Source organism: Prionailurus bengalensis, chromosome A2 (genome assembly GCF_016509475.1).
Source record: "Prionailurus bengalensis isolate Pbe53 chromosome A2, Fcat_Pben_1.1_paternal_pri, whole genome shotgun sequence".
Taxonomy (NCBI): domain Eukaryota; kingdom Metazoa; phylum Chordata; class Mammalia; order Carnivora; family Felidae; genus Prionailurus; species Prionailurus bengalensis.
Genome location: NC_057348.1, coordinates 73,285,263 through 73,299,819, shown reverse-complemented (window position 1 = coordinate 73,299,819; position 14,557 = coordinate 73,285,263). Strand labels below are relative to the sequence as shown.

At 42.9% G+C, this 14,557-nt stretch overlaps 2 protein-coding genes across 2 annotated transcripts in view; one reads left to right on the top strand and one right to left on the bottom strand.

Moving 5' to 3' along the window:
• Nucleotides 1-630: 630 nt before the first annotated feature.
• Nucleotides 631-3,673, bottom strand: LOC122487708 (M-phase specific PLK1 interacting protein). Its single transcript, XM_043588523.1, has 2 exons — nucleotides 2,961-3,673; nucleotides 631-1,902 (listed from the first exon to the last, which is right to left on the bottom strand). The coding sequence occupies exons 1-2, from the start codon at nucleotides 3,423-3,425 to the stop codon at nucleotides 1,702-1,704; spliced, it is 666 nt and encodes a 221-aa protein (XP_043444458.1). The 5' UTR covers nucleotides 3,426-3,673; the 3' UTR covers nucleotides 631-1,701.
• A 12-nt stretch (nucleotides 3,674-3,685) lies between these two features.
• SUGCT (succinyl-CoA:glutarate-CoA transferase) overlaps nucleotides 3,686-14,557 on the top strand; it is a 774,528-nt gene continuing 763,656 nt past the window's right edge. Inside the window, exon 1 of the mRNA XM_043588522.1 lies at nucleotides 3,686-3,891. Coding sequence (XP_043444457.1) covers nucleotides 3,792-3,891 — 100 coding nt within the window. The 5' untranslated portion in view covers nucleotides 3,686-3,791. The remainder of the gene's footprint in view (nucleotides 3,892-14,557) is intronic.

Below are 14,557 nucleotides of genomic sequence, written 5' to 3'. Positions count from 1 at the left end.
TCACACATCATGACCTCAAATAATCTGGAAAGACAATGTGTTAAAGAATAAAGACATTTCCTTTAAAATATTGGGGAAAATTACTAATTTACTATCCCTTTTATATAGAGGAGACAAGGCAGAGCAATATAGTAGTTATAATCAGAAGGTCTACATTCATTCACCAAATATTTATTAAGCACCTACTATTTCCCAGACATCATTCTAGGAGCTGAGGCTCTATAGGGGTGAATGAGAAAGTAATAGCTACCATTTATTGAGTGCTTACTATGTGCCAGGCTCTGGCCTAAGAGTTGCACACATATAAACCCATTGAATCCTCAAACACAATACCTCTATGACATGGGTACTATTTTCATTTTACATATGAAAAAATTGAGGCATAGAGAAGTTAAATAACTGAATCAGCTAGTAGTTGGTATAAACAGTCCTGGCTGTTGTGAAGCTAAACTCCTTCCCTTCTCATTTTCTTCTTTGCCTCTGCGAAAGACCTAACAGAACAGAGTATGGCTCAAATAGGTGTGTGACCTTTTCATTTTTAGATGTTTCTTTTTTGGGGATGTTTAAAAAGAATTTTAACTAGCTGTACCTTCATCGTGTTGTGATCTCAAAACAACTAGAAAGCCTGAATGTTAGAAAACTTAGCTTTATTTAAATATTTGCGGGAGAAATACAGGTATATACACGTAGCATCCCTTCCTTTGGAAAACCACTATTCTAATCCAGGCAGGCCTAGCAGGGCTGAAGATTATGGGACCCTGTCTCGTTATAGGGGAGGTCAATAGTTCAAGGCCTCACTGCCTTGGGCATAATTATTGGTTCAAGACTATAGAAACACGAATCAGGCATGACAAATTTGTCTTTCTTGGGATGGACGGTATTAGGAAATGTTCTCTTCACAATGGAAGTGATTTCAGACTGCTGGGATCCATCTTCCTTGGCTCAAGAGAAGATGACCCCGTAATATTGAGAGATGTTGAGAAATTCAGATACAGAACACTTTAATCTAGCTACACAAGAAACAGGTCTATCATTGCCCTATCTAGTTAAATGAGTATAAAAAGAATAAATACCCTCTTTTACTTAAGTGTAAGTGGGTTTCTGTGACTTTCAATAAAGTTTCAATGCATTTTTACAAAAGCATTACATAACTATGCACAAACAATGGTTGTAATAAATATGAATAGAATTCTTTTCTGTTCTCTTCCTTCACCCTTTTTCCCTATGAACAAATATAGAACTATCTACAGCTCAAAGGATGGTTTATTTCATTTTCAAAAGTAGTATGCAAAATATTTATCTATGAATTCTAAGCAAGTGATTACAGGCATTATTTTGATAATTCCACTTCTTTAGCATATGACAAAACCACAATATATCTAGAAAGACAAAATGTTTTATTTTAAAACATTGGAAAAACCATTGAAAAGACAAATGTCCATTATATAACCATGAACGTTAAATATCTGGAAACTGTAAATCTTCTAAAATGTGGTAGGCACTTCCAAAGAGCTAAATATTGCAAATTATTCTACTGGATGTTTTCTCTATTATCAACAATACTTGATATGATGAAAAATACCAAGAAGACCCAACTAATTATTCAAAGTCACCATCTTAGGGTTCAACTTAATTACACAAGTAAAAGTTTTGTCCAAGATGTTCCTGTCACAAGAAGCTTCCCGGTGAATTTCAGAAATGTTAACAAAAGTATCTTCCTTTTTTGCCTGTGAATGTTTGAGTATTGCTGTACTGTTGGTTAATATCCACTACAGATACTGGTTCTAGGCCAGCCCAAGGGTCTTCAAGCATTGAAGGCTTGAAATAACTTTCCAACTCATTAGACATTCTTTTTTCTCTACCACGCCCTGATCCAAATGGTGTAGATGTCCTTGGAGAACCCTTTAGAAAAAAAATCATCAGTTAAAAAAATGTTTAGTAGAGATAATTGGCACTTTTTTTTTAAAGCTAGTGGGGATCACATTGCTAGTTAAAAATTGTGTTTTGAACCCAAACATGTTCAACTGCAAAGTCGGTTCTTCCTTTAATCTAGTGTTTTTGTTCCTAAAAGTATTTAAGCCAGTTTCATATACTTGTGTATTAGTAAGTCCATGCCAACTGTCACCTTCAAATACTTCTAGATTTCTAGTGTAGTAACTCTGTAGAACTATCAGTTGGTGATGAAATAAGAAATTAATTATATTTCAATTTTTCCTCAAAATTTTCATCTTTTTCTGAAATTAAAACTTTTTTTTTTTAACCCTACACCTTCAAAATTTCTAGAACCTTTACATCCTACGAAATTTTATCTCTTTATAAAGCACCAGACTCTAAGGGGGTGAGGTTGGTTTAGTATAAGGAAAATTAGAAAACCATGTAAGTTTTAAACGACAGAAACCCTAGACACATCAGAAATACCCCCTGGGCCTTCCTGAATTCACTTACTGAGAATGGTAAACTTCCAATATCACCGATTTTCCTTTAAGAAAGCTTGGAGCAGGAGACAGTGTCGTTTGAAGCTCCTAACCCCCTCCCGCCGCCCTCGCCTAAAAAAGGTACCGGTAGTAAGAAAATGGCACCAGGCTAAAACCCAGTAACTCAGAGGAACTCTATGCTGGTGAGTCATTCGTCCCCCCCCCCCCCCCCCCGGAGAATAATTTACACACACGAACTGGTAAGGTCCCTGGCAAAGGGGAGGGAATTAGGGAAATCTGTGTATGAATGGCAGTGTACTAGTTCAAAGCAGGAGGGCTCTAGAAACACAAAGTACAGCTCTATTACTTAAGATAATCTAAAGAAAGTTACTTAACTTCTCTCAGCCTCAGTTTACTCATCTGCAAAACAGGGCCAACAATAGTATCTCACCTCATAGAGGATTAAACAAAATAATCCATGTAAAGGGATTATTAGCACCATGCCTGCCATACAGTAAGAGCTCGGCAAACGCTGGCTATTATTACCTGGGGGTGGGTCTGCTGCTGCCCTGGGGAGTAGCCGAATTGCTGCTGGGACCCCGCGGGGGACTTGGAGTAGGAGCCAGGGTAGCCGCCAGGGGACGGAGACCCGAATCGGCCCCCCGGGAAGCTGCCGCCGTGTCGCGGAGAGTGGCTGCTCCCGTAGGGCCTAGACCGGGGCCCGTACGGCGGCGTGTGGTGCGGACTCCCGTACCCGTCCCGAGGGGAGGGCGGCCGCGGTCCGCCTCCGCCCGGGGTACCCCGGAAGCTGCTCCCGCTACCCCAACCTCCTACACCCGCGCCGGGGTAGGGAGGAGTCGGGGGTCGAAAATTCTGTCGGTGCATATCAGAAGATGAAGACGAAGCCCTCACTGCCGCGTTCTCCCGCCGGAACTGTCCCGACCAACCCTTCTCAGAGACTCGGTGGTCCTTCGGCAAAACAGTCCTCTGCCTTTCAGCGCAGTACAGCATATTGGTTCCGGCGTCACAAGGGTTCCGCTAGGCACAGGCCAGTACGTGGATTACTGAATTGGGTGGAGATTGAGCGGATTGAAGTAAAGGAAGGATAAATAAAAAAAACAAAAGAAAGGCCGAACCCTCGGCTCCAGCAAAGAGCTTTGTCGTCTTTTGCGGTGTGCGGTCGGGACCGACTAACTAGACAACTCCCGAACGCAGTGACAAAGGATCCAGAGCACTTCGACGGAGCTCCGCCCAGTGGGGGGCTGCCCAGTTGGGGGCGGGGCCTGGTGTGCTCGCGGGCGCCCCCAGTGGCGGCGAACGGCGCGCGCGCTGTGCTCTTTCCTCACGCAGGGTCCTAGGCTAACCGAGAGGCGCGCGATGCTGGCGACGCTGGCGAGGGTTGCGGCTCTGCGGAGAACCCGCCTTCTCTTCGGCCCGGGCGGCGGGAGGGGGCTGTGGACCGGCCGCCCGCAGTCAGGTACTCTCCGAGACGCGGTCCGGGCGGCGAAGGGGAACCCAGCCCCTGTCTCCCCTTCGGGCGGCGCCATGGAGAGAGCGCCCGCGCTTTCCTGAAGTGTCTCCTGTCCCCGCAGCCCGCCCTTTGGCCTCTCCCGCCTCCCGGGGCCCTCGCTTGTTGGCCCCGCGGCCGGCCTGGCCCCGCGCCCCCAGCCGCCCCGGGGTCACCTGCCCGGCTTCCCGGTCGAGGGCCCGAGAGTTCGCCCCTGCGCGATCGTACTGGGCGGACGCCTCGCCTCTGCCCCTTTCCCCTTCCCTGTGTCCCCCGAGTCTAAGTAACTTTAAAAAGGTACACCCAGCCGCATTTCAGAAAGGATTTCAGAATACATCTCTGCATAACTTGGGGGGAGAGCCTGTGGTAACTCATAACGGACTTCAGCCCCTTCCTTGTTCTTGCTAAATGGAAGCGGGTTAGGGAGGCGGCTCCGAGGCAGATGCTGATTTTCAGAGAGCAAACTTTGACCGAAGCTTTTAAAATCTTGACTGTTTCACGAACTGTTGGTTATAAAGACGAATGTGCTAATTCAGGAACGACACCTACTGTATAATAAAACACGCTTTTGTACCAGACACCTGTCCCAGAATTTTATTTAGAAAATGTAGTTTAAATTGACTACCGTTTTAAAGAACTTTCTTTACTCCCTCAGAATTTGGGAATGATAGTCCACCATGACTCTTGAAATCAGCTCTCAGGAAACAGAATCTTAAGGAACTTTAGGACTCATTAAATCACAGCCTAACGGGTAGCGGGGACCTCTGCTTTCCAGGCTGTACACCTTGCAGCTGTCACTCCTCACTGCCTCTCTGTCACTGCTCGGTGTCACTGCTCGGTGACATGGTCAGCTGAAGAGCGTGCTGTCTTCTCAGCTTCCATCCCTCTTGAGAAGTGGAGACACAAATGGTTGTTTTTGTTTTTGTTTTTTTGTTATTTATTCTGAGCAAGTTCTGTTCACCAAATTTGTCCTTTAGACCCAAGTTGTAGAATCGATCAGGGCAGGATAATGCCATCAAGGCCTTGTGACGCAATGAAGGTGTGAGGACCCAGATTATCTACTTTATTGTGTATTTCTATCTTGGCCAAAAATTTAGCTTTTGTGCCTTGTCTGTGGTGCTTAGCTTAATGCCTGGTAATTGAGCAGTCAGGTACTTATTGAATAAACGATTGGGTCGGTCACGACATCATCAGTGATACCTGTCATGTAATTAACCAATCTACTTTTCTGGGGAGAGGGAACAGAAAAATGAGGGTGTTGGAGGCCAAAATTACCTTTATTAATTTTTTTATAACTGGCAAATGATTTGCAGAATTGGTTAAAATACCGTATGTTGTCTTTTTACTTGGCTTACACTTTTAGAATGATCTTCCCTATAGCGGTGTCTTGCTATCTTCTACACGTATACATTTGCATTAGAAATGGGGTGGGAGGAGTGCCTGGGTGGCTCATTCAGTTAAGCATCTGACCCTTGGTTTTGGCTCAGGTCATGATCTCACAGTTCGTGGGAGCCTGCCCTGTGTCAGGCTCTGTGCTAATAGCACTGAGCCTGCGTGGGATTCTCTCTCCTTTCTGCCCATCTCCCTCATGCATACATGCAAGCCCGCTCTCTCTTTTTTCTTTCAAAATAAATAAATAAATAAATAAATGTTAAAAAAAAATAAATGAGTAAAGGAAAGAAATACAGTGCAGAATGTTTGACAGGTAGATTACACATGACAATGTACCCTTCACCAGGTTTGCAGATACATATGAGGATTGTGGGAGAGTTCTTAATTATATGAAAACTCTATATTCCATTTGGATCACTTCTGCGCATAGGCCATTTACCTTTTTAGAGATGAGAAATAGCCCAAGAGAAGTCAAGTTGACTTGCTTAAGTTCACATAACAAACAGAGGTGCGACTAGAACTCAGGCTTCTTGAATCCCAGGAGATTTTTTTTCCTACGTAAAGATATATGAATTGACTATTAGTCTGTGCTTTGGAAACTGCAATAGATAAATAAACATGTAAAATTTTGAAAATGCTGTGTAGCATATTGTTTTGGATTTAGAGATTAGTAGGTATAACCTTAATACTGATTTTTTATAAGTGTAGCTACAATTTTCTCAGGTGTTAGCATGGGAATTGCAATGTGGGTGCCTGAACTGGTCCGTCTGAGGCATCTGTTTGTATTGAATGTATGGTGGTGAGTTCAGGGGGAGAGAGATGAGGGGAAGGAGAAGTAGAAAAGTGAAGAACTGGGATGATAGATATGAGATATGGTAGTTGCCCCCCTGAAGTCTGAGTCCTGTGGAGAGAAAAGGGCACTTCTTATTTTGTGAGCAACAGAGGTTTGGTTCCTTCCCTCCCCGCACCCCCCCCCAAAAAAAAAAAAAAAAAAAAAAGAATTGCAGCCCTGTTTAGGGAATATCAGCATTAGAAAATTGGGTACTGGATAGGTTGGTGCTTTCATGGAAGACACTTAATGTCTTTTTTCAAGTGGCATTGTGTACATAGGACATCAACAGACAGAACATCAAGAACTTTCTGAGTACCTGTGAACAATATGAGGAGCCCCAGAAATAATTGGTTAATTTTGTGGTGTTGTGTATTTTATAAGTTTCACATTAATGCAAGTAAGAGTACCAAGCCAAGGAAATTTAAGTGAAAATGTCAATGGAACCATGTCTGTTTCTGTAAGACAGGATTTTTATTTAGGTTGCTTAAGATTTTTCAGTGTTTTTTTTTTCTTCCAGTGGATTTCTTTTTTTTTTTTTTCTTTTTTTTTTTTAAGGTTTTTTTTTTTTTTTTTCAACATTTATTTATTTTTGGGACAGAGAGAGACAGAGCACGAATGGGGGAGGGGCAGAGAGAGAGGGAGACACAGAATCGGAAACAGGCTCCAGGCTCTGAGCCATCAGCCCAGAGCCTGACGCGGGGCTCGAACCCACAGACCGCGAGATCGTGACCTGGCTGAAGTCGGACGCTTAACCGACTGCGCCACCCAGGCGCCCCTCTTCCAGTGGATTTCAAGTTTTTGTTTTGTTTTGTTTTTTGTAGAGTCTTATCTTTAAAAAACATAATTGGAAACCCCAAATATGAGAGCATATGGGCTGTGCTTGAAGCAGGAATTGGGGTTTCAGAGCCCTGGTCACTATGCACCTCTAAATGCTCCCCTGAAAAGAGGCATCTGAGGCACCTCTGAGGAATTCCCAGGGCTCTCTAGAAAGAGTGCGAAAGCCAGTATTTTAGGAGGTGTCAGATATTAACAAGGGCTGAAAATATTGAATATTTTGGCTTGTTTTACTGTGTATTACAAAGAAGTGTATATATTCATTTTTCTGCGTGAACACGGCTTTCTAAGTCAAGAAAACCAGAACCTGGATTAAAGGGCAAGGTTTGGAAGTTAAATGATTGTTAAGAGATTAGATTGTTAGAGAATTCCCAGGAAGTTTATGTTTCTATTTCAAAGAGGTATAAAACTCTGAGCCTTGGAGACATTCAGGATTGAGATTGTAAAGCTGTAAAATTAATCTTTCCCTCTGTAAAGTTAATCTTCTCTCCCTGAGACATTTATTTACATTCCAAAGGGTAAGAACTCAGAGACCTTCCCTTTTCTTCCTAAGGAAAATTTGCTTACATTAGGAAGATTAACTTTTTTCTGCATTTCTCAGGGAAAGGTGGCAATTGGGCAGCTATAATATATATACTCCCAGATTTATACTTTTGGGGATCTTTCCTGTGGTTCAACCCCTGTATGTACAGGCCTAACCAACTGGCTGTCTTACAATGCCTTGACATATTGGATATACATACCTCATATCATGACCTGAGCTGAAACCAAGAGTCAGATGCTTAACTGACTGAACCACCCAGGTGCCCCTTGGCCTAATTATTTATGCAAGCCCAGGAAGAATAGCAATTGGCCTTATAGATCTTTTAAAATCTGCTTCGCTGGACCTTTTCATGAGGAATCTCAATTGAACTGTTAGTAGCCTCTCTAGGCCAGAAGCCAAGCCAAATACTTGTCATCAGACATACCTCCAATACGTATAGATTTGGGCGATTTCCTCTTTGAGGTCCCCAAAGTATCCTGAGGTTCCTGCACCTGCCAGGAAGTGACATTCTTTACTCACCTGGTAAGGCTGCTGGGAACTCTGTAAGCAGGGTATCAGGCCAACATTTCCAAGGGACTTTATGACTCCGTGTTTCATACAGTCAACCTCAGTTCCTTAAAGCTGTCTGGTCATCTGAGTCTATGCATGTCTTTCTCAGATATGGCATTCCAGTCTAAACCTTGGTAAAAGAACTAGTGTTTCCAATGGTTTCCTGTTAAAAGGAGAACAGATTCTTATTGAACTTAATGCAAATAACTATGATTACCACGGAAGAAAGATACTCAGACTTTTTGAACTTCAAAGGGTTCAGATAGAGAAAAATTAAATACTTCAATTTGTTTACAAATGAATACCACATTTCTGTAAGTCATAGATATCTTAAGAGAAAGTTTCCTTAATCTGGAAGAGCAAACGTTACAGAACCAGCAATGTTTCAAACAAGAGTTACAAAAACTGTAATAATTTTCCCCAATTCACTTAGTTCCATGTTACTAATTCTTGTTCAGTTAGAATGCAGCTTTTTAGTTAGTTCTGGAGGTTCTTACCCATTTCAGTTTTATGATCTTAAAGATGTCAAATACCTGTATTTGTCAAAAGCCCTTTTTATAAATCTCCTTGAAGACAAAATTCATTTTGCAAGAGCATCAGAACAATAACTATAAATCACAAAGACATTGTTAACAATCTGGTGAGAGTTCATTATGATGCAATTGGCATGAAAACTTGGTTATGTCTGTGACACAAAACAGTTTAATAATCAGAATATTGAGTGATGTCCTTATCCCAGAATATAACATATCAAGTAAACAAGCTGAATTAATCACAGACTTCAGTTTACAATTTTAAATCCTGGGGAAGTTTGTTAAAACTTTAGAAAGTTTTTATTTATTTTTTTAATGTTTATTTATTTTTGAGAGAGACAGAGACAGAGCGTGAGCAGGGCAGGGGCAGAAAGAGAGAGGGAGACGCAGAATCCTAAGTAGGCTCCAGCTGAGCTGTCAGCACAGAGCCCAGTGCGGGGCTTGAGCTCACAACCTGTGAGATCATGACCTGAGCCTAAGTTGGATGCTTAACTGACTGAACCACCCAGGCACCTCTAAAACCTTAGAAAGTTTTAAAGCACGTGCCTAAATAGGATTATGGATCATTAAAGACCTGATAAAGACAAAACATAGAAACTGGTTTTTCAGGGCAAAAAAACAAATGTTTACATTTTCTTATCAAGAGCCGATGAACAATCCAAGGAAACTTTGTGTTTTTAACAGAGAGAAAAGCAGAATTGTAAACTCTTAGCAACCTTAGTCTCCAGTGAAAACTAAGTAGTAACCAATTGTGAGCTGTGAACTGTTGCACCAAGATTCTTTGGATCGCAAATTTATGAATCAATTAAGCACAAAGCATCTTTTCCAACGTACCCAAATATTCTTAGTTTTTCTGAAATAAGAAGTCAAAACCAGATAAAACTCATGTTTAGTAATCAATGTGTTAGTATTTTATCTTATTTGGAAAAGACCTAGAAGTCCAATGAATTCAATCCCATTTATCATCTAAGCAGAACTTTACAATTTCAGGTTACCAAAGTCTTTTAAAGCTATCTTAACCTATGAAAATTTTGAGACAAACAAAATTTACCATTATTTTAAGTCATGTTTTTGCTAACAAATTGAAACAGGAATAACATGAGCTTATTTGGCCTTCAGTAAATCTTAGTAGAATAAAAGTTTCAATTAGTTTAAATACTAAATTATGTTTCACCTGGGTGCACTTAAAAGTCAATCAGTTTGTCCCCATGTCAGTTTTTACCTGGGGCACCAGTGAGGAACTCTGAAGTGGGTGGTCTAAGTCCAAAAGGGTGCTCTTGGCTTCTACACAGAAAATTCGTTTTTTTCTGTGACACAAAATACTTTAATAATAGGAATTTTGAGTGATGACTTTCTACCAGAATATAACATACCAAGCAAACAAGCCGAATTAGTCAGAAATTTCAGTTTATAGTTTTAAACCTGGAGAAGTTTGTTAAAACCTTAGAAAGTATTTTTTTTTTTAACGTTTATTTTTGAGACAGAGAGAGACAGAGCATGAACAGGGGAGGGGCAGAGAGAGAGGGAGACACAGAATCTGAAACAGGCTCCAGGCTCTGAGCTGTCAGCACAGAGCCCGACGCGGGGCTCGAGCTCACGGACCGTGAGATCATGACCTGAGCCGAAGTCGGATGCTTAATTGACCAAGCCACCCAGGCGCCCCAGAAAGTATTTTTTTTTAATTTTTATTTTATTTTATTATTTTTTTTTTATTAAAAAATTTTTTTTCAACGTTTTTTATTTATTTTTGGGACAGAGAGAGACAGAGCATGAACGGGGGAGGGGCAGAGAGAGACGGAGACACAGAATCGGAAACAGGCTCCAGGCTCCGAGCCATCAGCCCAGAGCCTGACGCGGGGCTCGAACTCACGGACCGCGAGATCGTGACCTGGCTGAAGTCGGACGCTTAACCGACTGTGCCACCCAGGCGCCCCAATGTTTATTTATTTTAAAGAGAATGAGAGAGACAGAGCATGAACAGGGGAGGGGCAGAGAGAGGGCGGCAGAATCTGAAGCAGGATCCAGGCTCTGCAAGGATAGAAGGAGGAGCCAATGGTGCTGGAGGCACTGAGGATGCTATAGGAACCAGTTAGGTAGGCTGAACCCAAAGTGGTGCAGAAACAGGAGGAGGTGGAGGCAGAAGATGTGAGGTGCCACTAGAAGGCAGAGAAAAAGGACTCCCCAGTCCTAATGCTTGGCTTCTCAATTTGGACAGATTTGCAGATGCCATGTTTTCCTGTCATCAGGTGAAAATTTAGGCAGTTCGCATGGGGTGGGAGAAGACAGGAAACTTTCCCAAAACAAAGGGAGTTTCTGCAGCTGCTTGGGAATATTTCTTAAAGTCCCCTTCAAAGATAGATTAACCAGAGACAGTTGGCTCCAAATTATCGTAGCCATTAACTTGGGAAATGAATGAGGGAGAAGCCCCCATATCAGGAGGAAGCACAGTGAGGCAGTCAGCATCCAATATGTCAGGCAGCGACTGGCTATTGGCCAAACACATTCTGCAAATGGCTCTTATGTCAAGGTGCTGATTTAGAGCCATGAAACTGACCAAGATGTCGGAAGATATGGGACTTCTAACCATTTGGAAGAGTTCTAGCAAAGGAGGTCAAGCTGAAAAAAGTATTATACAAAAGTGTTCTGTGGAAGGGCCATACCTCTTAATCAGGGGGTTTGTACTAAGGCCCAGAAACATCAGGCCTTGTGGATCCAATTTGTTCCTGCTTTTAAGAACACAGCCCAAGAGTGAGTCAGAAGGAAGAGAAGAGGTCCCATCGTCGGAAAGACCAGCTACTGATTCCCAAAGGGGTGTCCTGCCAAAGAGAATGGAGTTCAGACTCATGGTCTGGATTTTAGTCAGGGCGTCGGGCTGACCTGAAAAAGGACCAGACCTAATAAGAGGGGATGGACTCTTCAGGTGGTGTCCCACCATGGAGAGGAGTCATGGCAAATACAGGGTGACCACCTCTTGGGGTATCCCACCGTGTTGGTGTGTATTACCAAGAGGTTGCAGCAAATGGCATGGCACTTCCTCGTGGGGTGTCCCCTGGCGACAGGGAGAGCCAGACACCGGTTTGGCCAGACTGGGTCAGACCCATGCAGATGTGTGGGAACATGTTTGCCCACAGATCAAGATGGCAGCTGGATCTGCAGGAACAGAGGAAAAGGGTGGAGGCCAAAAGAAGCAGCGGTTTGGGGCGCCTGGGTGGCTCAGTCGGTTAAGCATCCGACTTAGCTCAGGTCATGATCTCGCAGTCCGTGAGTTCGAGCCCTGCGTCGGGCTGTGGGCTGACAGCTCGGAGACTGGAGCCTGTTTCCGATTCTGTGTTTCCCTCTCTCTCTGCCCCTCCCCCGTTCATGCTGTGTCTCTTTCTGTCTCAAGAATAAATAAACGTTAAAAAAAATTAAAAAAAAAAAAAAGATTGCAAAAGAAGCGGCTCAGAGTCAGCCAGTGTCAGGAAAGGGTCCCAATGCAGTCCATAGTGTGTGGGGATTCAGACTGGGCAACCTGCCAGTTGTGTCAGACTTTGGGAACAGACCTCAGGAGACAGAATGAGAGAGCAGAGAAAAGAGGTCTTTCACTCTCCCAGGCTCGGACAATCCTAGCTTTCCCCCTCAGACCTTCAGACCACACTGGAGAGCCGCCTGGCCAGAGGCCTTCAGTTATCTGAGGAGTACTAGGGGTTAGACTGTTGAAGGGTCGAAAAGAGAAAGGAGCGGGAGGGAGGGATTCCCCTCTGAAGGGCAAAAGGGGAAATCCCTCACCCTTTCTGGCAAGGGCGTCAGGCTGGTTCTCCCTGGGGCTTTGAATCCTGTATGAGGAGTAACCCCTGATGGAGGTCATCAGTTCCCCAAAGAGCAGTAGAGCTGGTTCCCCCCGGGGAAAGTCCTGAGAGATTCCCAAGAGAATTTGAGGAGCGTCCCAGACCGGCAGGGCTCCTCGTGCAGGATTCCCCCAAATGTGGGTGGAGGGGGCAACTAATGTGGTGCCTCCTAAATAGGGGGGTCTCTTGATCAGATAGGGGCCCCCAAATGTGGGGTGATGATTGGGTGGAAGCCAGTGGCCCCTGAGGTGGTAGAATTCACCTGAAGCAGAACAAAGGAGATAGAAGTTTCCTGAACACATGGAATGGGAGCTGAGGGCAGGACAGCAGAGGAGAGGCTGTCTGCGATGAGACAGTGGGAGGGGGCTGCTTGTAAGGAGTGGAGGTGAGGTATGAAATTTTACCTTTTTTGGTAACTGTCTGGTTATAAGTAGCCCACTGGTCAGTTAGGAATTATAGGTATTTCCGGGTGGGTCACTGATGGGCCTGTGTTCAGCCAGGTGGTCACTGTGACCCTTTCTGCATTCCATCATTGCTCAAACCTGTTTGTGTAAAAAGGGCCTCCACATCTGAGAGCCAAAGGTTACTGTTAATCATCTTCTTTTTAACTCTAAGCATGTATGCATTGTCTGTGGTAGTCAAGCACAGGTGAATTGTTTTATACATATTTACTTCTTTAAAAAAAATTTTTTTTATGTTTATTTATTTTTGAGAGAGACAGAGACAGAGTGCGAGCAGGGGAGGGGCCGAGAGAGAGTGAGGCACAGACTCTGAAGCAGGCTCCAGGCTCTGAGCTGTGGGCTCTGAGCTGTCAGTACAGAGCCCGATGAGGGGCTTGAACTTGCAAACGGTGAGATCATGACCTGAGCCGAAGTTGGAGGTCTTCGTGTGACTGAGCCACACAGCCACACAGCCACACAGGTGCCCCACACATTTACTTCTTTGTAGACTAATATTCTTTACTCAGGTGTTAACACAGATGTTAAAGCATTAACTCACACTTATATAAAAATTTTCTTTGAGAATAAAGTTGCTGACAGAGTACTTTAATATGAAGGGATATGTAAGAGTATAAATATTGTTTTTGAGACAGATATTTATTTTATTATTAATTTTTTTAATGTTTATTTATTTATTTTGAAAGGGAGAGAGGGAAAGAGAGAATCCTAAGCTGAGCTCCACACTCAGCACAGAGCTCGATGCGGTACTTGATCTCACTCACTGTAATCATGACCTGAAGTTGAAATCAAGAGTTAGATGCTTTACCAACTGAGCCACATAGGTGCCCCACAAATTTTTATTTTAAAATTAAAAAATAAAATTTTTATTTCACTGGAAGTCATATTCTTGTATATTTTCCAGTTATAAAAACAATAAAATTTGTAGAAAACCTGAAGTGTTTAGAAAAATAGAAAGCAAGATTAATTTCTTATCTAAGAAGCAACTATTAATATTTAAATAGAAAAAATAAGCCTTAGGTAGCTTAAACCTTTAAATAGGAAAATAAAAGCTTTTTAAATGGGAAGCCCACCTGTACACGAACATTTATGTAATCTGGCATTGGGATAACATGGTACCTGTGCAGAAAATCATTAACATAGCAGGCCTCAGGCCTTTAGAAGGCCTTTAGAAGAACTGTCTTCAATTAGCCCTTGGATGGCATCTAGGAACTTGGCACTTGAACTGCTTCCTAATTAATAAAGGTGCCTAGATGGCTTGTACAATCCATGTCATTTATGGTGAACCTGCTTTTCCTCTGAGTCTGGAATTTTGGTACATGGTAAACAGAGCATGTCTCTGTGGATAGTGCTCAGTAAAAACCTTAGATTCTGAGTTTGTAATACACTTCCCTGAGCAGAAGCATTGGACATGTTACTGTATTTTTTTGTTTCTGGAGAAAGAAGCATGCATTGTGTGGCCCCTCACAGAAGGGAGAGAACATAAGAGGCCCGTACATGGATTTTTCCAGACTGTGCCTGTCTTTTTCCCTTGCTGATTTTGTTATGTATCATTTTGCTGTAATGTCACAGAAACAGCTATATGCCGAATCCTGTGAATCCTTTTAGCAAATCATTGGAAGTATGGGTAGTCTTGAGGAATTCTGAAACAATAAATACCAAAGGTG

Coding starts and splice junctions, on each gene's coding strand:
- LOC122487708 (XM_043588523.1), bottom strand. CDS start 3,425: ATGCTGTACTGCGCTGAAAGGCAGAGGACTGTTTTGCCGAAGGACCAC. Junction 1,903..2,960: donor AGCAGCAGACCCACCCCCAG/GTAATAATAGCC, acceptor TTTTTTCTAAAG/GGTTCTCCAAGGACATCTAC.